Here is a 26,859-nt window from a genome sequence, read left to right on the forward strand (position 1 = left end):
GCGAGATTCCTCGTGACTTTGCCCTGATGACCCTTGACCTCTGTGTCGACGTGACGTGAGTGGCTGCAAGTATACCAAAGGAAAGGCACAAACGGATGTAGGCAGACTACCTCAGCTATTTTCCACAGGTATTACCACCAACCTGAGAACCAAAAAATGTCGGCTGCAACGGCAGTGTTTGCGATGTCGCTGACAGCGATTCCAGTTACGTATTCTGTGAATTTAATGCATTTTACCCAAGACCACAGATATGTTTTCGTATGCGGCGTCGTTGTACTTACGATGTTCAGTGTATTTGCGTATCTGATTGGAAAAATTCAAAAGCAACCACCCAAAGACTGGTTCTTTTATGGTAAGTTGAACATAGCATGACATTTTTCTTAAACAACGTTTGTTCTTTAGTGACCTACCACAGCTTCAAAGTTCTGAACACTGACTGACAATCTATTTGGTAGTATTCGACATTCTAGTTTCTACTACATGTATTACTATACAGCATTCCTCACTGAAGATATGAACTTTGCAGTTTCAATATCTATCTTAGTACATCTATGCTAAAGTGTCACTGTAACCAATCAATACCAACAAATGGCAACATATTTGTGTTACCAAACGCAGTGAAAAAAACTTGAACTTAAAGTAGTATAATTTTTTCCTTCTATGTGATATTTTGGCTTGACGTCATATCATACAAAAATAATTTTAAATTTATTTTAATTTTTTTAAATCACTCCCTTAATTAAAAGTTGAATGCATTCGATGCTGAAATAATATATTACATCAAAAGCATGAGCTAATTATAGCAGGAGTAATTCTTTAAAAATCACAATTCATTGACGATTTCATATTGATCTTAACTGTGGCGATAATTTTCATATGCATGTTCTGGTGCTCAATAATTAACAATTACATCTGCTCTTTGGATGTACTTGCAGACAGAGTTTTATTGATCACAGATATGATTGTAAATTTCAATAGAAAAATATATGTTGCAATTTGTGTTGGAATTTATTTGATTCATGAAGCTATGTACAAAAGATGATAAAGTAATTATTCCATTACTAAACATTTGAATGAAATAATGAATTGAAATGAAAAAATTGTGGTCATTTGATAAAATTTAGATGTTTTAAAATTGTTCTATGTATATAAGATATAGATTTTTGTTACTCCATATGCAAATATGTGCAAGTGGTGTTTGCATGTGACAAATCATTGAAAGACAAATAACTTGGAATAGATATATATCGACATATATACTAGAAATTTTGCAAATTGATTTCATTCATGTTGCTTTTTATTTTTAAATAAACATTTAGGGTTCCTTAACAAATAGTCAATGTGGTTAAATCAATCGCCTAAATTTTGAATCAATGGAAATGTTGTCACTATTCAATGAACAGAGCAGATGTGTATAGTCAGATATTTCTGTCATAATACATCTACATGTAATACATAGACAGTGTGCCCTTTAACCAATTTGACATGCCACTGACGCACACAGTTTCTAGTGACATACAAAAATTTGGTATTATCTTATCCTATCTCTTACTATGTGGTGACTCAGAAGAAATCCCAGTTTTTCTCTCATTTTGACTCACAACAACAAAATTTGGCTATCATTAGAGGGCACATTGTACACAGATGTGTGCATACTAGTCATACAAGATCAAAGTTACGTAAACACAATAAGTAATCATACATATGCTGCATAATGCTTTATTTGCAAGGTTTCCCTTTCAATAATATTCTGACAATGCACATTGCAGTGTGTGCTTCATTCTTGAAAGATTCACATTACATCCATCCAGTCTTTTACTTCATTCGAGACTGCAGTGAAATGAAAGAAAAAAAACCCCCAGAAGTTAACACTTTGTTCCTAGTCTATAAAAAACTTATTTCTTATTTATTTGTATACATAAACATTATAACAATTAAATAATATTTGAAATAAACACTTGATTGTTACAGTAATATAAGTGTATTAGAGATATAGAATGTATCAGCTCTCTGCACTGTAAGTCTTACTTACTAATTTATACTCAAAAGACTTGTCAGTGAAACTTACAAAATAAATTTATAAATTATGGTTTTGATGGATGCACATTGCATTAAAAATAGTTTGATTGATTTCCCATATGTATATATTATGCAGACCAGCTCAAAAGTAGAATAATCAATATGTATATATTCACAGCTATGTCTGCATCATAACATACTATTACCAGCTCAATTTAAATGACATTTCCTCTTTGGTTCATCATTTAACATACATGTCATACATGTGATGTGATGTCATGATGTGTACATGTCATCCTCCATATCCAGCTTGGTTTTCATAGTGTTCCATTTGTGAACATTTAACAACATGCATAGACATGTTAACATAAACAGAGCTCAAATTAGTACAGTAGTTGTCCAGGTCACACAAACTTCTCAACATCGCATCTAGACAGTGACTATAAAATTTGTATGGTGGTAGACTATTAGACCAAAGGAAATGAATAGAAAACTGTAGCTGCAACAGAAAACTGTAGTTGAAACTTAACAGTACTCTTGGGTAAAATCTGACTACCAAACATAGAAGTTAAACTAGAGCCCTGCATATTATTATAAATCATGTTTGTATTGCCACGACATGACGTATTTGTTAGTCAAACCAAGTGTTTCAGAGGCCTTGTTTTCTGTCATCATTTGACAAGCATATATATATATGTTACCATAACTCATGTATTTGCATTACATGTTACGATGATGTATACATGTTTACCCAAACCCAACTTGGTTTATGAAGGGCTCAATTTGTGTCATCATTTGACTTATGATGTCCATGTTTTACCACATACACGTCTGCTCACCGTATGCCCTGTTTTGTCATTTGTGATAGTCATTCATCATATCCTCCCTCAGAGACAAGTCATATGTTTAATTTAATACATATACATACATGTACATGCATATCTTTTCATGATTAAGACTCTAATTATGATGCACGGTATAATACATGTACACATCTGCAGTATAGGCCTAAAGGGAAAAGCAAAATTGAGTTTTGAATTACAGTGCAGTGTAGCTATATACTGGTAGAAAGTATAGTTCAGTTGTAACTCATTAAAAACAACAATTACAATACAACTTACAAGGCAATATTTTCTTTTCCCCTGACATTTACTAGTAACGTCAGAATAAATGTACGCAAAATTGTTGACTAATGAAACAATTTGTGTTTTCACTGATTATACATTAGATAGAATTACATGATTGAATGAAATGCAGCAAAATAAATTGTGCTCATTCCTATCAGAATAAAATTTCCCCGTTCTGTGTGAAGACATTTTTTTTTCATTTTGATTTTTTTTCAATTTGCCCATCCCACCACTAAGGCAATACATACATATATGTGTATGAGTAAAGTACATTAAAGATCTGAACCAGACTTGGCCTTTTTCCAGCAATGTCGTATGATGGTGTGTTTTCACAAAGATCATCAAAGATAAAACAGGTGTACAGTTATCAAATTGTAATTGTAGTCAAATTGTGAATGAATAGTGAGACAACCTTTGAAATGATCATGATAAGAGGGGATAAATAGATTTACAGGATTGAGTCAAAATCTGTGTAGTTTCAATAGTAATATTCACAGTAATCAACCATTTTTAGTTTAAAATTTAGTTGTTTTGTTTTGTTTTGTAAATTAGTGTTCTTTTGAATATCTATCTTAATTATGGATTATGGTAATATTATAATACATGTATTGTAATTGGAGAGGTCATACATAAGGCATGTACAGTCACAACCAGTAAACAGTCATTTCGTGAATAAACTTTAGTAGTTTAACATGAGAATTAGTGTGTCTCTGTTATTTACATAATTATTTTAGATTTAAGGAGGATGAATTTTAATAGCATACTTGAACAGGTCAGCCAAAGGGTGTGTACTATTCACATAGGAGGATGACACCATGTTGAGGGCAAAGGTCGAGTGATGACCTGATGATTATCATCAGGGTCAAAGGTCAAGTAATGACCTGGTGATTGTCATCAATATTACACACACTAAAACATATAATTCATTATTGGAAATAATCTTTGACCTGAACAGAGACATTGTTCCAAAGGTTAGGCATGACTATATGTATGTGTATTTATAGTACTGGGTACTAATATATTGAAGTATTTAAATTTGAAATGCTAAATATTTTGTTCATTTTAAGTATCAAATATCAGTTGTGTCTGGTAAAACTACACTAACAAACAAAGGATAGTATTATTATAAAATAACATGTCAAACACATATTTGGAATTTAAATTTGACAAAGGTCTCAGACAAAAATTTATTTAGTGATTGAAGAAAATGGAAAATCCAAATATGTAAACTAATATAAAAGATTGAATTTTTTATGTTTTAAAAAAAAATGAAAGTGTGTAGGTAAATATTGAAATTCTGCACAAACTTTGGTCTAGTCTATATCACAACATATCTCATCATGAGGTTCAAACGTTAGGGTTAGAGACCTTTTTTTAATTCATTTCATCATAACCAATGATTATAGCTTTTACAATCTAGTCTTACAAAGGCACTCTTGATTATCATCAGGGTCAAAAGTCAAGTAATGACCTGGTGATTGTCATCAATATTACACACACTAAAACGTATAATTCATTATTGGAAATAATCTTTGACCTGAACAGAGACATTGAATCATGAGGTTCAAACGTTAGGGTTAGAGACCTTTTTTTAATTCATTTCATCATAACCAATGATTATAGCTTTTACAATCTAGTCTTACTAAAGGCACTCTTGATTTTTTGCCAAATGGTATCATATATCTTAAGATAATATTAGCATGAAATTTCATATTCTTTATTTGTTGGTATAGTAACCACTTTTCTGTAAACTTTCAAACACATAACTAGTATGGTAAATGGTAAAGATATTTTACAGCACAGACACAGCATACAAAATGTTTTAATGTTTTTATCTCGAGTATTGAATTTCTTTCGAAACACATTTTTGACTCATTCCTCGTGATTAAATGACAAACACACAAACAAAGCACTACCCAACCTTGGTCACTGGAATTTGAAACAAATCTAGTGATGTCAAGAAAACCCAATGCACTGAATTCTCTGTGTTGTATAGTAATCTATTCTCATACTGTCATACATAATTTAGTGTCAGTGCAGATTGAAGTCTGTGTTAGAACCTAATTGTGTATGAGTGCCAGTGTGGCATGTTTTGAGGATTTGCAGAAGTGTTTGTGGTGTTTTCTGTGCCGATACTTTCAAATCTGATGGATGGAAGTGAAAGTGCAGTAGAAAATGCCATAAGCTCAAGTACAAATACCCTGAGTACCTTATACATGATGGGATACTGTTTGTCAATCATATGGCGTAATGACAATTATGTGTATCCGAAACAACTTTTTCATAAAAATGTGACTGTGACATATACATGAAAAATTCTTCATGAAACACTTGTGCACATATTTCCATACATGTATGCAATACTATTTTTAGTTTAACTATTGCACTGCAGTGTAACTACCGGTACTGATAAAATACCAATGCAAGTGACTGGTACATGTAATGATCAATATTTTTTTTTTCACAGTTTGTGCTGTCTTTGCATTCACCAGTGTAGTGGACACAATTATTGCACTTGAACTTGATGATGTCATAGATGGATTTATGACGTTTTATCTAAAGGAGGTAAGGCACCCTCTTTTGTCATAATATTGTCGATGAAAAGTAAAAAAAAATGTATGGATCTTGGTGGTGTTTTCAAACTGTTTTTGCCATGGATAGCTAAAATGAACTGGCGATTTACACACTACCAAGTGCCCTACAAAAGAATAGCAAAGGAATGATATGAGTATTAAAAGATTTCTTTTACAATGTTGAAAAACTCTAGCCAAAATACTGAATGTTTAATAAGAAAGTCAAGTGTAAATTTATCAGAGATCCCAGATTTCTAAAATCTTAGCAAAAACACTGTCAAATACATCCATTTGCAGATGAAAATAGAACTTGATCCATACATTTTAGTGTTTAACTTTCCTTCTTAACTTATAACTGTGACCCAGCAATAACTTTCTTGATTATAGATTGTCATGGTGATATTATCATTTTTCCCTCAACTAGAGAACTTACAAATATTTGTCCTGCAGTGTTCAATAGGGTGAGTTGAGTACACGAGTAGAGATACATGTCATTAACACCTGAAACCATATTTACCCGTGTCTAGACAGTGACATGATGATAGCTTTCTCCTTGAACAGCATAGTATATAATGCGATCAAGGACTCAGTTGATTCCGAAGGCTTAGGAATTTTAAAGTACATAATTTTATCTAGAGTTATTAAGTTCAATCAAATGATGTGGATTGATGAGTCTACAGATGTCTAAGATAATATATAGAGGACGTTGCACCTCGTGACCTTTTAGTGCCCTCTTTTGAAAAAAATAGAAATAATATTTCAAAGTGATCCTGGGAAATTATATTATCACAATAATCAGAACACACCATTTATGTCATATTCAGAAATTTCTTTTTAATTATGGAGGGCCATTCCATTCCTGGTGACTTGGACACTCCTGACATAATGACTGCAATCTTACTCTTGTGTGTAATTGTTTATTTGCTGTATATTTATCACATTCCGACAAGGATAGCCATAAGGATAGCCTGTTTACTGTACTCTTGTGTTACATCACTAGCTGTCATCATACCTCCCACCCCCAAAACCAAGGCTTTTTTTGAGAACCAAAAACAAGTTGGTAATTACAATTTGAAAATGTTTGCCCAGTAACCCGACTACAAACAAGATGTTCTTATTCAAATGAAGCCATTATGTAAATGCAGGAGAGATGAACACAGGCATTAACTCATGAAGCATATGAAGTGTGCATGTGATAATTTACATGTAATTATGCAAATTAAGTCATTATGTAAATGAACACAGAGATGAACACAGGAGTTAACACATGAAACATGGGAAATGTACATGTGATAATTTACATGTAATTATGCAAATTAAGTCATGTAAATGAACACAGGCGTTAACTCGTGAAGCATATGAAGTGTTCATGTGATAATTTACATATGATTATGCAAATTAAGTCATTATGTAAATGAACACAGATGAACACAGGCGTTAACACATGAAACATGGGAAATATACATGTAATAATTTACATGTAATTGTAAATTTAACATACAAGTGTTTGATAGCGACTTTTTGGTGTGTGGCTTACTGAATCAGTTCTGACGGTTCTCAACACAAGCTAGTTAGTTTCAAGGGCCAAGAGGTATGAGAATAGCTAATGATGTAGTTAACACAAAACAGGCTACACCAAGAACCACATAGACAACTACTTGACTATACTGTGTTAGAGCCAGTGAAATGTTAACACACTGTTGGGACAATGATCCATAAAGAATCAATGTATACAGTCAAACTTCTCAAACATGTGCACTGTAAGAATTTCATTCTGGCAATTGGGATAAACTTAATCAGGGAAAATTAATCATGTCACGCAAAGCAGTTACTTACAATATGTCTGGTATTTATCGTGAAATATTTTAAATGAAATGTAGGTTTCAGATATGTAGTGTTTGTTTTCATACACCCTATCATATATTCTATCTTGTTTATAAGGAGGCAAGTTATCTGAAAGAAATGTTAGGTGTCAAAGAACAGTAATATGATCAGAGTTTGTCTCTCAGCAGGTATTCTTAGTATGTTCACTGGATATAAAATGGAGTCATATTTCCTATTTCTAGATATCATATGTTTTGCATTTAGTATTCTAATTCACTATTTTTAGTGCATAAGGGCTTTAGGATATTGCCAACAGTTTGCATGATAAAAGATTACATGAACATATCATATATATAGTAACTCTTTATATTTTCTGATATATAGATACATCTTCAAGATTTGTAGATTACAAGAGGCCTGAGGCAGAGGCAGGCTTGCATATCTTGAGCTGCATACAATGTGTATTTACATAAGTGTGCAATTATGTTCCTACAAATGTACCTACCCACTGAGATACGGACACATTACATGCACATCCATCCATACATCCATACATACATACATACATGCAGGCAGGCAGGCATACATACATCCATACATACATGCAGGCAGGCAGGCATACATACATACATACATACATACATACATACATACATACATACATACATACATACATACATACATACATACATACATACATACATACATACATACATACATACATACATACATACATACATACATACATACATACATACATACATACATACATACAGACAGACAGACAGACAGACAGACATACACACACATACACAGACAGACAGACACACACACACACACATACATACATACATACATACATACATACATACATACATACATACATACATACATACAGACAGACAGACAGACAGACAGACAGACATACATACATACATACATACACACACACACACACATTTTGATATAACTGTATGCATATTATTTCCTCTGTTCCTATTTTCAGATATTTCTCCATCTGTCATAACTGCTCGTACCTTTACACTCACTGTAACCATTTCATCACTAAATTTCTATTTTGCAGGGAGAACCGTATCTCAATTCAGCCCATGGTACTATGATAAATTACTGGGATGGCACTGGTCATTACTTCATGTATTTAGCTATGGCAGCCTTAATGTCATGGCAGTAAGTACTAATATACACATTATTGTAACAAGTCAGTTGTGTGAATGGTCCTATCCACAGTGCAACGCAGTTAGGCTTGACATCCCTAACAACATCACAGAATTTGGTTCTACAGATATTTTCAAAACTGTATCAGATAGTTTGAACTACCCAATATACATGTATACTGTGACAGAATTACTTTGTTTTCTTTTTGCATATTTCTCAGGAAGGTGAAAACAGGGGAGGCTTCCTGAAAGTTGATAGTTTAGTAACATTTAGTAACTTGTTATACATTCACTATACGCTGAAGAAAATTATCTCACAAATCCCAAACAGCTGTATAGCATATTTTGAAGTTAGCCATATGGCACAAGAAATACAAAAATAGTGGGAAGCTCTCATTGTAATTTGTTAGAGTGAAAACTCACTTTTCTCTTGGGCAGGACTAGCATCAACTAAATTGTCAGTTGCGCTGTGGAAGAGATTAAAGTTCATGCAATTGGCCACTTTTACATTCTTATACTTGCACTCATCATTTTGTGAATTTCAGGGTGAACCATATTTGAGTTCAGCCCATGGCACAATGATCTCCTATTGGGACGGCTCAGCACACTATCTCATGCAGCTTGCAATTGTCACAGCAATAGCCTGGAAGTAAGTATACCCTTTACCCTGATAGGTGAGAGGTTGGGTCAGAGTTCACAGCTAATTTCACCCACTGTGGACATCCACAACCTAGTCACTGGTGTCTGCATGTCACATGGATACATGTATAATGTAACATACACTAACTTGGCTTTCGTGGTGGCCTATGGAACATTAACCCATCTCTGCACCCACCCTACATGTCAGGAATTCTTGGGAAGTGATGAGTTGGGATTTCTATGTGTCTGCCTATCATAATGACAAACTCAAATAGCAAGCAAACATGCCCATTTCCCCTCCTTCTTATCATTGCCGTTATCCTCTGTTATATACCTCTGTACATATGGTTGACTGGTTGGTTGGTTTGGTGGTTGGTTGGTTGGTTGGTTGGTTGGTTGGTTGGTTGGGTGGTTGGTTGGTTTGGTGGTTGGTTGGTTGGTTGGTTTGTTGGTTATTGGATACCATGTTACTTTCCAAATGATAAGGTTCTCAATATGAAAATGCTATGTTGATAATGCTAGTTGCTTGTAAAATGAAATTCTTTATCAACATGTAAAATTACAAATTTTGGAATGGCTTTTGGAAATTACACTACAAAGTGTACATTCTTACAGTTTAAGAGATAGTTATTCTGCCATTCATTTGCCTAAATAATTATAATTTATGATCAAAATCCAGTTCAATCCAGTTATAATTTATGATCAAAATCCAGACTGCAAACAGGACATAGACAATACAGCGCCCTCGCTCAAATTGGGGGTATCATCACCTCATAGTACTGTTTCTTAAGAGCTTTGTCCCTTGGTTTTCTGTAGAAATGTAAATCAGGGATGTTTTTTGTGTTGTTCAGACACCGAGGAAAGCAGCAGTGCTGTATGATTAACCAAGTAACCTATACCATGTATACCCCCAAGGTACACACAGACAGGAAGTAGAGTGCCACCATGGTAAATTTTGGAAAAGCCTATTTGATGGGAAAATACCACTTTGCTACTATAGTTGCTATTGCTGCTATTATTTCTATCTTTCACCCCACATCAACAGTAAATTAATATGATTTGCTTCAAATAGTCAAGTGTTAGCATTCCATAATCTTTAACTGAAATACATAGTATAAAATCATCGTGGCAATTTTGTAACTTTAAAGTTTTGCTTAAAAAGTAAGCTGTAATGTTAATCCACTGTACAAAGATTTGCTTATATACTGTATATTCAATGTAAGGATGATGATTGAATAGCCATTGTCTGGTTAGTGTTAGTTATTACCACGCTTACTAACTTTAATAACAAACTTACCAAAGAACAGCTAGTAACACTTGTACTATATTATTGTAACTTTATTTATTTCTGAATAAACATGTTATTATTGCTGCTAAAGTATTTATTTATTATTATTGTATTTATTTATTTATTTATTTATTTATTTATTTATTTATTTATTATTATTTATTTATTATTGCTGCTAAAGTATTTATTGTTTTCTGAGTTTTAAGTTTGTGTATTTTTGTTGTTGTTGACAAATTCATAAACTGAACTTGGGTAAGATGAGAGGACCGTGACTGACATTGATTTTCTTACGTGATTCTAGTTTCTCCATAGACCCTGGTGGAGGGTCTATGGTTTATCTATGTTCTGGAGAATAGCGAGTGAGACTTGTTCTGTTTGTTGAGATGCTTGTATTGAACACCTGCTAAATTGTCCTGTATTGTATTATATAATTCATAAAATAAAAAGACATTGTTCACATACTTAAAATTCAGTATATAAATATAAAAATATAAATCGATGTGGTAAAGGCTTAGTTCAAATAAGGATTAGAATTGGATTTAAAAAAGAGCTGTCGGGCATAGCTATCAAAAAATTGGTCCAGCACAACTAAATGGTCATCTGTAATCCTTATGGTAACATAACACTGATACTAGAACCTGGGATTGAATCCTTGGCCTTTAAGGAAAAACTGCGGTAACTCAAATTGTTGTAAAGTGCCAGCTAAAACGTCAATGGGTTCAACTTTGCATATTTGATTGTCATTTCTATGTTTATTGCATCATGATTCATCACACTGACAGTGACCTCTGTTTAAATTACAGGGAAAGTTATCATGAGGTTGGACTTTACTGGGCAGGCTCCATTGTTCACAGTATGATAGTGTTTATGCCAGGCAATCTGATTGGAAAGAATGGTAAAAATGTCAAAGCATCCATCTTCCTCAACACACCCTATGTTATCATTCCAATTTGGATTGCATTCCGATTGCTGACGACAAAGAGAAAGATTGAAGCTAAGCCTTCTGAGGTGAGTATACAGTGTACTTTAATTTATTCAGGTTGGCAATATGATCACATTCTCATACTACAGTGTGACTGGACTGTGAAAGCAATGCTTACATTATCATCTATGTGCTACAAATGTATTCTCAGTACATTGTGTATTATCAGGATGTTGTCACATTGGCAAAGTTTTGCCTCTGACAGTGAAGTCACACAATACACACTAAACAAGTCCACACTTATAAAATAATAGATTTATTTGTGTGCATTGTGGATTGATTGCCACACTTTTGTTATTTTCAGTTTCACTATCTTTAGATAGTCATATGATAGCCCCCCCCCCCCCCCCGATATATAGACTCATTCTGTTGCATATGTAAATCAATGTTGTACATGTATTTAAAACATAGACAGACCATCAATGTATTCCCATACTGACTACCATAATATCAACGATTTAAAGTTCACCATGAAAGAGAAATATTTCGTTTTACTAACTTGTAAGAATGAATCATGTAAACTGTCAGTTTAAAAAAAAACTTTTACACGTGATTTGTTTCATTCAGCAAACATAGATGTATTGTATTTATTTTCTTCTGCCTCTTTCTTCGATTGTTATAAGCATGATATTTTTCAAAATGTAAATTTTGTGTGATGGGCCAAGTCTTTAGCATTTGAAATAAATTACTATGACTACTAACTATACTATCATGATATTTTAAAGTATGTATCTACAGTAAGAATTACCCAACACTAAGCGAGTCCACAGATAACAATTTAATATTTGTTTTTGCAGGTTGACAAAGCACAAAAGAAAGGTTTACTACAGAGGCCACTGGATATGTTTCTCATAGTTTGTCTTCTTGGTCTGTCTTTGATTGGTGAAATCAGAGGGATGGTAAGTTGTTGGTAGAGAGATTGGATTATGCTATCATTAAGGTTACTTATAGCTTTAAGGTAATGATAGTAGATGATGAACATGTTAGCTGCTTACAACCTTAGTCAGCGATAGAGGGAACATCTGTCACAGCAAAGGTATTACATGAAGACTGTCAATATCTTGAATATGGAAGATCCACTCTTATAAAAAAGATCCACTCTATAGATATAGACATAGGTTGAAGGAAGTGATATTCAGTCACCAAAGAAAGCACAATGCAAACTGGAATGCTGCCATCATGATCTCAGCTGTATCTCTTCTACTTGTTTCATTTGTCTTGCTTAAAACATGTGATATGAATCCATTATAGTACACCTCTGATAACAGTTTTGAGTAGATGCCAGCAAAACTTGAGCATTTTTTTCTTATAAATTTTGACTGTGAGTAGAAAATTTCATTTTTAAACATTTTCTTATCATTTTTGTGAATTCCTTAGACAGCATTTGACTATCCAGTCCACAGACATCAGCATATTTTGGATTCATTTTCCAACAAAATTTTGAGTAGAAGTTTTCATTCATCACCGTTTTCTTTCATGAATTCCATAGGCAGCACTTGACAGTCCTATGAATGTAACCCAGGAATATCTACTCAACTATGAACCGTATATCACTGATGATGTCATCTATCCTAAACTTCAAGTAAGTGAAAGTAACAACAGTTCTAAATGTCACTGCCGATATATTTTAAAACTGTGAAGGGGAATAAAAGTGGGGCTCATTTTGTCTCAGCCACATTTCAGTATACTTATAGAGGTCCCAGAAATGTCATTTCCACTAATTCTGCATTACACAACTTCTCTGAATGAAATAGAGTTATAATCTGGCTTAGAATATGCCTGCTATACACTGGGGTGATGCATTCTGGGAAACAAACAAAGTGAGGAGCTAAACACCTTTTTATCCCTTGCCCAACAGTGTTGAGACTATTGTGTTTGTCTTTTCTATGAACACATTTTGCTATGATATGTTTGCATCCACAGATGCTGATCTATCTGTTTTACTTCGTACCATATTATATGATGTCAATATATGGCCTTATTTACCCTGGACGTCAGTGGATGATAGACTGGTCATTAGTCCATGCTGGAGCTGCTGCTCAGGTCAGTAAATCAAACTGCAAGTCATTATTGTATTTAGTACCCTGTTATTTGACATAAATATATAGTCTTACTTGCGTGGTTGTGAATAGGTAACTTACACATCTTCCATCTTGAATGGTGCATTATGGGAAATGCATCATTCCATTGATAAGGATGAATGAATCACTGCAGTGAACAGTCCATTACATTGTTTTGCTACCATGCATAATCTAGTCTTGGTTACCCAGACCCTTGCAGTAGGGCTATCCTTCAAATCACTCCAAATTAGATATTACTGTGACTACAAATAATCCCACAATCCTTTGTATCTGAGCATGCTCGGCGTGTAATGCAACTTGTCTATTAATGATCAAATATTCAATACTCTGAATTAGATATAGTTATTTTTGTCAGTAGATCTAAAAAATATCTTCTTTTTCTTCAATCAAACCATAACTACCAATAATTTAAATAGTTTGTATTTCTTTCATTGTAGGCACAATTCACCCACATAGGTTGTTCACTACATTCCCGTACACCATACAGACTGAGGGCGCCACCAAACACAAGACCTGTCTTTTGGTTGGTCAATCTCAGCCTACTACTACTTCCACAACTCCTAGCCTGGAGATGTGTCTACTACCCAGAATTCTTTGTCAAGAGATCAACGGAGAGTAAAGATGGCAAAGCTGCACTTGAGAAAAAACGGAAATAGTGAATTGAATTGTAATCAAATTGTTATCATATGTACAGAGTAATTTTTTTTAAACCTGTGATTTTTATGGAGTTTTGATATTATGTTTAATGATTAGGAGCACAAATATCAACTTCAGTTTGTTTTCAGATTTGAGAAATTTACTATGCATAAACCACTTCTTTTGTAGTGAAGGAAGCTTTGGTTATTAGGAAACAATTAAGTTTTAGTCATTATTGGGAAATATTTGGTATGTGCCATACTTTGGTGATAACTAGATATTATTCCCCAATTGTTTTCTTTGTTCAGGCAAGGAAAATATGTGTGACCTAAGGGGCCTTGTCACTACGTGTCACTGAATCCTCAGATGGCAAGTATTTTCCAGCAGAATGGAGAAAGATATGAGGAATAATATCATTGTACCTACTGAAGAATAATTTGTGAAAACTTACGAAAAATAATGGTGATTTCAAATATTTTGACTCATATTTCAGTCACAGTAGAACCAGTGACATAGATATGGGTTGTCGTGCCATATAATTACCAGGGTATATATTCCATATTTTCTGTTCAAAGGCAATATCTTGGTTTGTGCATGGTATAATAGGACAGACAGCTAGTCTTGTTGTTAAGATTACAACAGTAATTTGTATTTTCTATGACCTTGACCTCAGAGTTTCTTGGTTAGAATCGCCGAGGGGCGTAGTCAAAATGAAAATTTCAATCTTTCACTTTCCAGGGCATTTTAGGCATCGAATAAAAAAAGAGAAATTATTGAAAGATATGAATCATTGTGTTAATCATATCTATAAAATTAAGGTAGTGTAAAATTTTCAGGAGATTTAATTTTAAAAAGCTTTAAAATTGTTCAAGATTAGTAAAAAAAAAAAAAAAAAAAGTGGGGGAAACTTGAATTGATGTGAGACTTTTAGAGTATGATATATTCTTATAAAACTAAAATACATCTAGACAACAGAGAGGATTGTGATTGTACAGATTGATAGTAAAAATATGAAATGTAAGTATTCAGATGTAAATTTGAGCATGGGGTGTCAATTCTATTTCAGATTCTAATTCTCATTCATATTCATAAAATACAACTCTGGATCAGAATCTCAATTTTTGATTCAGATTCATGTGACTTATCTTGGATACCAGTGCTCATTCCAATTCTGAATACAGACTGAATAAGATGTAATTTCTGATTCAAGCTCTATGAATCAGGAATACAGGCTTTGAATTGCAATTCAGATTCATAAGACATAAACTGGGATGCAGGTTGTCAAGGCAACTACATAAATCTATGTCTTCGAGCACAAAACAATGCAAATCATCTTCCACTCATTCTTGATAATATACATACATCAATTAATGTTCAAAAATTTGAAATTCACGCCAGTCCTTGATAGCCTATCTGCTGGATGTGACTCCATTATACTTATACTCCTTTAATTGATTGACATAGAAAACTTGATTTGCGCGTTGTACAAAGAAAATCTCCAGAGGGCAGTATAGATAGGATGGCGTGATATGCATCAACTGTTCATTTGAAAATGCAAAACAGGTTTATATTTATAGAAAGGGAATGCAAAGGCTAATTCTGGGTCTTCCATTGAATCTATGTTCAACACATTTCCCAATTCCTCATGGCAGGCTTCAATCTCGCCCTCTCCTACAATGGTAAGAATAGAAAAGAACAAACCATTCTTTGACAGATCAAGATGGACAATGGAAACTTTAACAACTGTGTAAGGATAAGTTGCAGTCATCTTAAGATATTGATATTCTTCTTTTTCTTTTCTTCGTTTAGTATATTTAATTCAGGAAAAAGAAATGACGACGGTATTTCAATATTGTGAACATTTTTTGGTAGTGCCAGTGAGTGGGTAATAGATCTAAACAAGAATTATTAAGAAGTTTCTTAGTAGAAAAAAGTGTCGAAAAGATTGCACTGATTGGCTTCATCTACTTACAGTGATGGATTTCATTGACCATTTTTTTTAATGTTGGTGAAAAATAATTGTTTTATGTACCAGTATAGTTATTTTAAGCAGAAAATGTTAGTTGATGTTTACTGAAGTAGTTCTACTCTGAAAAAGCTACAGACTTGGTAAATGTTTATCAGCATATTGCTAGAAATCAGAGGGTCTAACCCCTACCACCTGATGCAATTCACCATAAAGCTCATGCAATGTCAGTATAGCCTGTTATGCAAGGAAATATCCAAACTAAGTAGAAGCTGGTAATGTCACAAAACTGGAAAACTGGAAAACATATACAATTATTGTCAGAGTCGGTCAACATTCTTTATGGAAACAAGGAAATAATTTGTTCATGTTATGTTGAATTAGCACACCAGGTGATTTTTACAAGACATCAAGAGCACTTCCTAAATAGATATACAAATATACTGCATAACACTTTCACTCAATATCACCCATGATTCAAATGAAGGTCAAAGGTCAGGTCAATCATTACCATGGTTACCGATACGTGATGTTGAGACATCACCATACATGTCCTCCTATTCTGCCAGCCATCTTTGTGACAGCTATCAATCACACTGAAACATTATTTATTTGTCATGCAGCTAATCCATCTAACAGTAATACGTTTGAATCCAAAATCAAGCAACTGATGTATGATTTTAAAGGTGTAACCAGCGACCAAAGGCAGTGAATAACTCATCGGTGAACTTTTTGTTGAGAACTCTCTGATATTGTCATAGAAGCAAGTTTGTTACTCAAACTTAAAATCTCATTCCCCTCCAATTTAAAAAGTTTACCAATGTACTGAGCTTATCCAACAATTGCCAGGTTACATACCATCTGTTTTAGTATAAGAAAAATGGCAAATATGCAAAAGTAGACGAAAATATTATTTCAGTGCTTTTTTTGATGAGCTATGGATGATATTGTATGATATTTACAGTAGCACTAGTATTTAGATGAACTGCAAAGTTGACCTATTCATTCCATATATTCTTCCAATCACCCGAAGTACTCCAACATGACTTGGTCAAAAAAAATAGTCATCATACCATTACCATATTTGGTATTACCATTACCATATTTGGTATTAAGAGTATCATTTTTTTAGTATTACCATTATCATATTTTGTATTAGGGATATTGTTTTTGGTATTACCACTACCATATTTGGCATTACATTTACCATATTTGGTATTAGCCATTTATATTGCCATAGCACTGTAATTGGTAAAATTCAATAATTTTCCAAAAAACGTATTAAGATACATAGGAGCATGATAAACTAATATCAAGTTGGTGTAATTATAAAAATTTATCAGATAGTGTATTAAAACGAGATCTGAATATCATAGTTTATATATTAGTACTGTGAGGTATAGGAAGGTTTTCTGTGACGTTTGAGATTGTTTTAATAGTGACATTACCTTCAATTTCATTGTCTGTATTAAAACTATATTTCTAGTACGGTTAAATAGTGTTTCCCGTTTTTTACTTTGCCAAATTATTTGTTTGATTTTACAGTGTGTGAATGTAATTATTACTTGTATTTGTGTCTATTGTTCATGGGAAGAGTTTTTTTTAAATTTGTAAAATGACATATACTGAAATATTTCTGTACAACAGTATCAAATATAGTCATAAATAGTAACAAGGTGTATGGCTGTGTTTATTTATTGAAGACTAAGCTGTTACTCATATCGTCAGTGAAACTTTGGTGAATTCAGATTTCCGTTCTCACTAAGAATATGATGATATGGTGAGTTCTACATGTATGTACCAGTGATTACTTGCATTTATACATACACAAACTGTTGATATTTGCACTGCAGTGTAATATTGTAAACATTATTGCATACCTGTATACACAAGTGTGGACATTCCATATACATGAAATAGTGTGACCAGTTATATTTGATAAAATTTGCAGTTCAGGCACACGTAATGACAGAACCCCAGGAGATGAGAGTACCAGTGTGGATAATGTATTTCTACTCATGCTTGTGGTGTTCTCGGTACTGTTGCATTAGCTTTATGAACTGATTACACTGCAAGTAAATATGCAAATACCCTGACTATTATCAAACGAGCAGTCATGTGTCACCAAGTTCTGTTTACCATCATACATAACTTCCATTTAGAACAAAACCCATATTTATTCAGGGCATTGGAATCAGGCTGGGTTCCTTTACCAATGGCTGTCCAACAGAATGGGTGAGAATTTTATCAAATAAGGTCAGTTTTAAAAATAGCCAAAATTGCAACCGTTCATATATATTCACCATAACATGGGAGGTAGAGCGCTCCTCCTTGCCAACACTGAGGGCGCCTATCACGTCGCCATACAATCTTGCATCTGCACTTTAGAATATCGTGTATTATATTTTGTTGACATATGCCAAATGGCACGAATGTCTCATTTGTATAAGTCTGCACATATGTTCGTGCGCGCGTATGCACGCACAAACAATTTATCTGCATGCTCTTTGAAATTGTATTCATCTGCAAAGCAATTACATGTAAACTTTTGGGAAAATCTCAAATAAAAAGGGTCGCTCCACAAATGTAAACAATATTTACTTTGTTTGACCATCACTTCTCATGTTCTTTTATCCTTGATCGTATTATCGTCACCTCATTACGCAAAGATAAAGATGTGTCGTGCATTTAAGTATATTGATACTTTTTGTATCTCTCTTTAATTCACTTTTCTACTCGTGTCATTGAATGTTTTTCACATTGACGAAAATCGTCATGTACTTCTACAATCCAGTCTTATAATGGTGAAAAAGTTTACAAACGTATTCACTGATAGACATCTATGTCTTTTGCCAATATTGGGCGTTTCATTTCACCCCCCCCCCCCAACAACAAAATCATAGTTTTGCAATTATGATACATTCAATAATATTCGTGTAATCATTGTACCATTCTTATGTGACAACACAAATGATACATAAGCTTATATGAATTCAAGCTGTGAATTTCAACATGACAGTCGTAAACTTGAACCCTTTGCTAGCAGTGCCAGTGGCAAATGCACAATTTTAGAAATGGGTGAAGTGAGTTTCAGAGTAAAATTCCACCCCTTCTCTCGAGAAAAACGTCACGTCTAGTCGGTAGTCATATCACACTTCAAACGTTGGTGACGCTCTTTACCGTTGGCGTTGTAACGCCTCAGTGGTTGGAATGAGTTGTTCTATAACACTCTGTACGCTACAAAGTACCCAACTTCTTGCTGTAAAACATTTTCAAGCTGATATTTTTCGACTTCTTCTAGAATCTTCCTTTCCAGTAAAGAGTTTAGTATTGGTCCTTCAACACGGAACAGTGCCTTGGCACGAACGGCTATACAAATCAATCCATCTGAAAATATTACATACATGGTATGTAAATAAAAAGTACACTATTAATTACAATTACATGAAAAGCATCATTGATATTTAATTGCTTGTTCGGCTCCTTGTCCCTTTCAATAGGAACGATACAAAATAAATGTAGTTTCGACTACTCTGAAACGGTAGATTTATTCAAATCCGACATAACTTTCGAATTAAAGCTTTTAGATGTAAACAATACACAGAGGTTCTCTCTCCGTATAATTCCAAAAAAAAGTTATGAAAACTTACACCAACACCAAAGTAAAGTGTTTTCTGTATGTACCCCAATCGTTTATAGCATCCATATCACGTGCAAAAGTATACTGTTTCATTTGCTAATTGACCACATTAGAAAGGCCACATTCTAGGCTTGTAAATAAACCAGTAGAAACAGTATAATTTTACACTTGATATGAATGCTATTAATGAGTGTAGCACAGAGAAAGTGCTTTACTTCAGTGTTACTGGTTGTAAAATGAAAATGTAAATTTACAGTCCAAGAAATGACACTTTCACAAATTTACTAGACTACTGTATAACAAGTATCCCAGGTATGGAAAATCGTACCTTTTCTGAGAATTCTTACAAACTCAGTAAAACATGTGTCGTCAAGATGGCCATCTAAGAATCCACCAGCACATACTATAGCATCATACGTGTCTGAAATAAATATTGAAAAACTTATTCAGAAAATGCTCATCTCAGAATTGATATTACATTCAATATACTAGTATACTACTTGGAGATTTACTTGTGTGCGTAGGGGGCGGGGTGAGGGAGGACAGAATTACAACAGTGAATATTCAACATTAGGTAAAATGTATTCCATGATAATAATGACGGGGAAATAAACGACAACAAAATAAGCAGGCGCATCCGTAGACTGTAAGATACGTCATATCGTTCCGCCCTGACAGGCCTCCTCTCACCGTGGGAGGGGTTGACCGATGTGTGAGGGCGCCCTGTCACGCGTCACGGCGTACCTTATACTGAATCCGATGAATCACGAGACTATTAAAGATTACAAAGTGTGATGATTGATAAATTTGTACTATAGTAGCACATGAAAGTGACACAAGCTGGTCGATGAGTTTATGAGCATGAGCTATTTGATTCGACGAGAAACATCTACATAAAACCAGCCAACTATACTAGTAAACTGTCATTTTGATCACAAATTCGGCTTGTGATCCTTTGACTTTTATTTATTGAAAACAGGTTTCGATATTTCATGTTACATGACGTCACAGACCACCATTTTCACTTGGCATTTTTAATCACAATTGTGCCCTTTATGTCATATATATTTCACCATTTCTTTATTACCTTCTTTAATTCCTTCAATTTGATCAGCCCCAAGTTTGGCACAAATTAACTTCTTATATACACACTTTTCTGCGGCTTGATTTAATAGTATTTGCGATATGTCTATGGCTTCAATATCTCTGTATCCATAACGGTTTAACTGTAATTAACAACAGGAAGTGCAAATATCACAAAAAGTGTCCTTAAATCGAGAATAGTATAATGCTTTCCATTTTAGATTTGAAGTTTTTACTTTTTTTAATATCAAAATAATTTTATTATCTAAACATTTCTCTAAATTTACTCTGTGTATACACACACACACACACACACACACACACACAGAGAGAGAGAGAGAGAGAGAGAGACACACACACACAGAGACACAGACACACACTTTGAAAAATTCTTACCTCTTGACCGACGAGACCAGTGCCAGCAGCACAATCCAGAATTCTAGCATGTCTGTCTGTCATTAGTTTGGATAAGCCTTCAGCAGTATACCTTGGGGCGTTCCATCCCACAGACTCTAGATCCTAGATAGACGGGTAACGTGTTAATATTTGCATTGTTTAAAATCTAGTCATGGTTCTTGTCTGTGCAAGTACGGTCGTCAGTCGTACGTTTTAGCATGTATAATCATCAACATATAATACCAACATTAAAAAAATACCAAATAGATGAGTTGGTGCTTTTATCTTGCTCTTTGCCGCATCTGCGTATCGCTTTAATGTAGTCAACGTAATTCAAAGGTTATTACAACCAAGATAACTGTTTTGTCCAAGTACAGTGACAGTGTACGCAAAGCAACTGAACCAATCGTCAATTTATTTCTTTAACTTTGCCGCTTAGTGGAAACATCATTGAAAACAATTGTAACGTGTACCAATGATGATTGTATTTGCTACAGACAGAAGTTACAATGTAACACAGTATTTGCTACAGACAGAAGTTACAATGTAACACTATTTGCTACAGACAGAAGTTACAATGTAACACTATTTGCTACAGACAGAAGTTACAATGTAACACTGTATTTGCTACAGACAGAAGTTACAATGTAACACTGTATTTGCTACAGACAGAAGTTACAATGTAACACAGTATTTGCTACAGACAGAAGTTACAATGTAACACTGTATTTGCTACAGACAGAAGTTACAATGTAACACTATTTGCTACAGACAGAAGTTACAATGTAACACAGTATTTGCTACAGACAGAAGTTACAATGTAACACTGTATTTGCTACAGACAGAAGTTACAATGTAACACTATTTGCTACAGACAGAAGTTACAATGTAACACTGTATTTGCTACAGACAGAAGTTACAATGTAACACTATTTGCTACAGACAGAAGTTACAATGTAACACTGCATTTGCTACAGACAGAAGTTACAATGTAACACTGTATTAGCTACAGACAGAAGTTACAATGTAACACTCACATACATGGTTTATTTGGTGAAGAAATGGTTTGAGTAATGCCTCAGACATTCTGTCTGAGATTAACTGAATCTGGTTTCGAGTTGTCTTCAAACGGAAAAAATCCACGATTGATGTTGATAATGAGACTGTACTTTACGTCACATTTGCAATTGATCTTGGCTGTATATATCATACAAAACACCTTCTACATATAGTTCTGTACCTTATCATAGTCTGTACTCCATTTATCGTAGAAATTTCTCACTTCTTCTGGTGTTCTTCCCGGAATCAAAATATCTGTCAATCTTTTGGCGGTGACGTCATTCATACTTTGTGGAAAGAAAAATAACAAGTAGATTATTTGTAACATGTCATGCAAAATTTCACTGTTTTATGTTTCCGTGTTTTTTTTGTTATTTTAGAGAACGAGAAAATAAACAACAGGTAAATAATGTTGATATTTATCTAAAATGTTCATGTCTCTATATGTCCGTGCAGTGTTGTCGACAACTTGTAATGAGATACTCTTACAAAATAGACAGCATACCTTTTGAATCAGTAAACTGATCTTTCGAATCAATAAACTGATCTTTCGAAAGTACCATACCTTGAACTTTGACTTTGACCTTCATATTCTAGGTCAAATAGCAAATTGGTCAATTAAATTATGAAGTTTTGTATCTGGACATTACATACGTAATTTTCAGGGTTCATTATATATAGTGTTATGATATGTGGCGTACATAATTAACCAAACATAGTCGTTTCCAATCTGTACATTTTTTGAAAATAATGTTGATGACTTTCTATGCGGCGTATTTTGAAGTATAAGGATAGACATTTTTGAAGACACCATACATAATATTCATTTTATAAACATCAATTTCAAAGCGATAAAATAACGCAAACATGTAAACGCGTTGTGTGTTTACCGTGTCTAGGAAATGGCTAATAATCTCCTACTTCTGGACTACTACGCTAATATCACATAGCAAACGAAATATGAATTATTCACAGTGGGTCAGAGGTCATACAACAGAATGACTTCTCGCAAGCCACGTTATCTTTTTCAGCTAACAACTCGTGATGTCCAGCGTGTCAAGTACAGAATACCACAAAGAGGGCTATGGGTTTACGACGACGCATAGAGTGACATCTATGACGTAGAATAAAGAAAGTGCAGTATATTACTTCTACATAATTGTGACCAGAACGGGTCCCCATAGTATATGGTTAAATTGCACTAATTGTGCAAAAATTAATTTTAAAGCTATATGTCCCTAGGCCTCGCAGTAGATGGCCTCATCGCAGTAGCCAATATAACGTTATCAAAAGCTCCATCGCACTGCAAGGCCATACAGTAGTAGGAGACGACATCACAGTTCCAGGTTTTGGTATCCCTAGCTACCCTCTACTATACCCTAGTTTTAATGGTATTCAGACTAGACATATGTTTAATCAGTGCTGAAATGTAAATCGTATTTCAACTATAAATAATCTGATTTATATCGACTGTAGATGTAAGTATATTATGACTATGATATTGTCAATGCTTCACTGATACATCTATATCTATGGTGAAATAATAATGTTCACCAATTTGATCCTTCGTGAATTGATGAGATTACAACTGTAAGAAATAAATTGAAATAAATAATCGGTAGATAATGATAATACTAGCTTACATTGCTTGCCTACCCGGATTAAAGTGTATTAAACCCTCACCCCGTTGAATTTCACATAGTTCACAGGATAGCGTGACACACACACATACACACACACATGTTTACGTCATATATATATATATATATATATATATATATATATATATATATATATATATATATATATATATATATATATATATATATATATATATATATATATACATACATACATACATACATACATACATACATACATACATACACACATACACACATACACACATACATACATACATACATACATACATACATACATAAATACACACACACACACATACATACATACATACATACATACATACATACATACATACATACATACATACATACATACATACATACATACATACATACATACATACATACATACATACATACATACATACATACATATTATGTGCAATCGTATTCTTTCCCATCTCTTTTTTTACTTCGTTTTCCAGGTAAGCTAAATTACGAGTAACCTAAGGATTGTCCACTGAAGTGTATTTGTTTGCCTACGTCTTTCCAGCTGGCCTTGACATTGAAAAATAGCACACCGTAACAACAGTCTGTTTTATGAACACTTTCGTTGTCATTGCCTGCTTACAATTCCACACTAGCGAGGCGTGCTGTCAAGTAGATTGATGTAGTATGTACACAGTAAATGTTTAATTCAATGCTCTATCTGTAGAACGTATAGTGCAAAGTCCTTCATTTATTGATGATTCTATAATGTTAAAGCTTTATATAGTACAGTGACTGACATTTACCATACTGACCACTAAAAACCATGTTTTGTGCCCTAAACTAGACATTGCCCACATTACACGTGCATGGTGTGTCCAGAAATTTGCGAATCCCCAAAACACCGGTCTGTGCGAAAATTTCCAGTTAGCTTACATTTCACGAGTCAGATAAACCATTGTTCATGTAAGTTTGGTTTGAAATAATCGTCGCTAACAATATTGATTATATTGGAACGTCTGGTCTGAGTTTAGGAGTTCGACCTCAGCTATACAGTAGACTGAATAAACCACCTATAAAACACGTACAGTACGAACCATTGTAGCATTGTTATATGCAGCAATGGAATATGTCATACCTTACTATAACACATCATTCTATTATAATTCGACCTTTGCGCTGAGATACACAGTTGTAAGTCACGAAATGTTTCCTGTAAAACAGTTTTATGTGTAAACCTACCTTAGAAACAAGGACTACCACAGATAGGTTTCTGTCCCACAAGAAACGGGATAGCATGTAGCGTGTTATATTTCAAGGGATGGAAAAGGCACGCGTTGACATAGAACACCTTTACGTTGTTATGGGTTACGTTTCCAATACCTAGGGTCGGCGTTGAGTTTACACCTACTGCGTTGTTATCGCCATGACGTCATGTAAATAATGTGGAAACCTGACCAAGTATCTCAATTGTATGAAAGGTTATGTATATTTTCGTACAGTGTATATACAAAATGAACAACACGACATGTTTTATAGCTGGATGTTATGACCGGTTATTCGCTCTAACTGCTATAGCGAATAAGAGCGCCTGCGCAAATACTTGTCCCTAGTGAGTATGCTTTTGATTAGATTAAAAAATAGACATCTCCAATTTAATGTACATTTCGTGAGTACATAGGAACTAACGCCTGCGCAAAAAAAAGCATTCCCCAGTGAGTGTTCTCTTGATTGGATAGAATAGTGCATCTTCAATTGAAAATACAGTTTGACCTGAAAAAAAATGACCCCATTATTCTAGGTCACTATATTAATACAATAAAGGTTGCCATGGATCTCTTTTTAGACAAGAAATGGAAATATATCACACTTCTCTTGGCATGCCAGCACAAAGGAAAGAAATTTGAATAATTATCCCGGGTTCTTGCATTAGTGCTAGTAGTGTATCTTATCAATGAGTCATAAGGATTACATAGGATCATTTTTTTTTGTTCTGGACCAACTTTTTCCATAGCTCTTTCTGACGACTATTTTCACACCTAGATGTTAATCCTATTCCAAGCTAGGCCTTCAATTTACGAGATAGTTACATTTACTGTTCCCCATGGTTCAACTTACGAGATAGTTATATAAATTTACTGTTCCCCATGGTGTAATGTTACTGTGTTTAGGGGACGGGGATGTTTCTACATGACTTCGTCTATCACGATGACAATTTCAATTTGATGAATAACGAATATTCAAAATAGATATCATTTTAATGGATCTTTCAGTTCAGTTACAAAAAAATCATAGTCCCTTTAGTACAGTCTGAACTTATACAGTGACTGTATATGTAGACATTTAGTCTAAAATATATTGTGTTAGATGAAAACCAGTAACACTTTACATTTAAAATGACCATTTGATTTTCTGACCACATTTTTCGCAGTTTCCGATGTTGCATAGATCGCACACTATTTTACCTCTTTCTAGTTTATTGTAGTATTTCAAGGGAATGTAAACTTGTATTTCTTGTTAAGATTAGGATTACTTCTATTCCAACAAGTTGGTGTTTGTTAATTTTGGGTTTTTTGTCTAACCAGGCTTCTTTTCTTATCATGGAAAAATTTTGAGAAAAAAAAGTTTAAGAAAATGAATCAGCAACAAAGTAAATCCTCATTTGCTCCACATCACCAATCCATATCTATGGATAAACAAGGCTCAGTTGTGGCTACTGTTTATGTTGGATTTATGTGAA

The 26,859-nt window shown here is 33.9% G+C and overlaps 2 protein-coding genes across 2 annotated transcripts; one reads left to right on the top strand and one right to left on the bottom strand.

Moving 5' to 3' along the window:
* The first annotated feature begins 81 nt into the window (after nt 1-81).
* On the top strand, nt 82-14,497 carry LOC144443709 (transmembrane 6 superfamily member 1-like). The gene is made up of 8 exons (XM_078133249.1): nt 82-352; nt 5,614-5,711; nt 9,264-9,367; nt 11,449-11,653; nt 12,425-12,526; nt 13,117-13,209; nt 13,551-13,670; nt 14,146-14,497. The coding sequence occupies exons 1-8, from the start codon at nt 157-159 to the stop codon at nt 14,362-14,364; spliced, it is 1,137 nt and encodes a 378-aa protein (XP_077989375.1). The 5' UTR covers nt 82-156; the 3' UTR covers nt 14,365-14,497.
* A 5,033-nt stretch (nt 14,498-19,530) lies between these two features.
* LOC144443043 (methyltransferase-like protein 27) lies at nt 19,531-23,078 on the bottom strand. The gene is made up of 6 exons (XM_078132416.1): nt 22,978-23,078; nt 22,670-22,775; nt 21,430-21,552; nt 21,038-21,176; nt 20,279-20,371; nt 19,531-19,697 (listed from the first exon to the last, which is right to left on the bottom strand). Exons 1-6 carry the CDS (start codon nt 23,076-23,078, stop codon nt 19,531-19,533), a joined length of 729 nt encoding a protein of 242 aa, XP_077988542.1.
* Between the last annotated feature and the right edge of the window lie 3,781 nt (nt 23,079-26,859).

The sequence above is a fragment of the Glandiceps talaboti genome, chromosome 12, assembly GCF_964340395.1.
Source record: "Glandiceps talaboti chromosome 12, keGlaTala1.1, whole genome shotgun sequence".
NCBI classification, from domain to species: domain Eukaryota; kingdom Metazoa; phylum Hemichordata; class Enteropneusta; family Spengelidae; genus Glandiceps; species Glandiceps talaboti.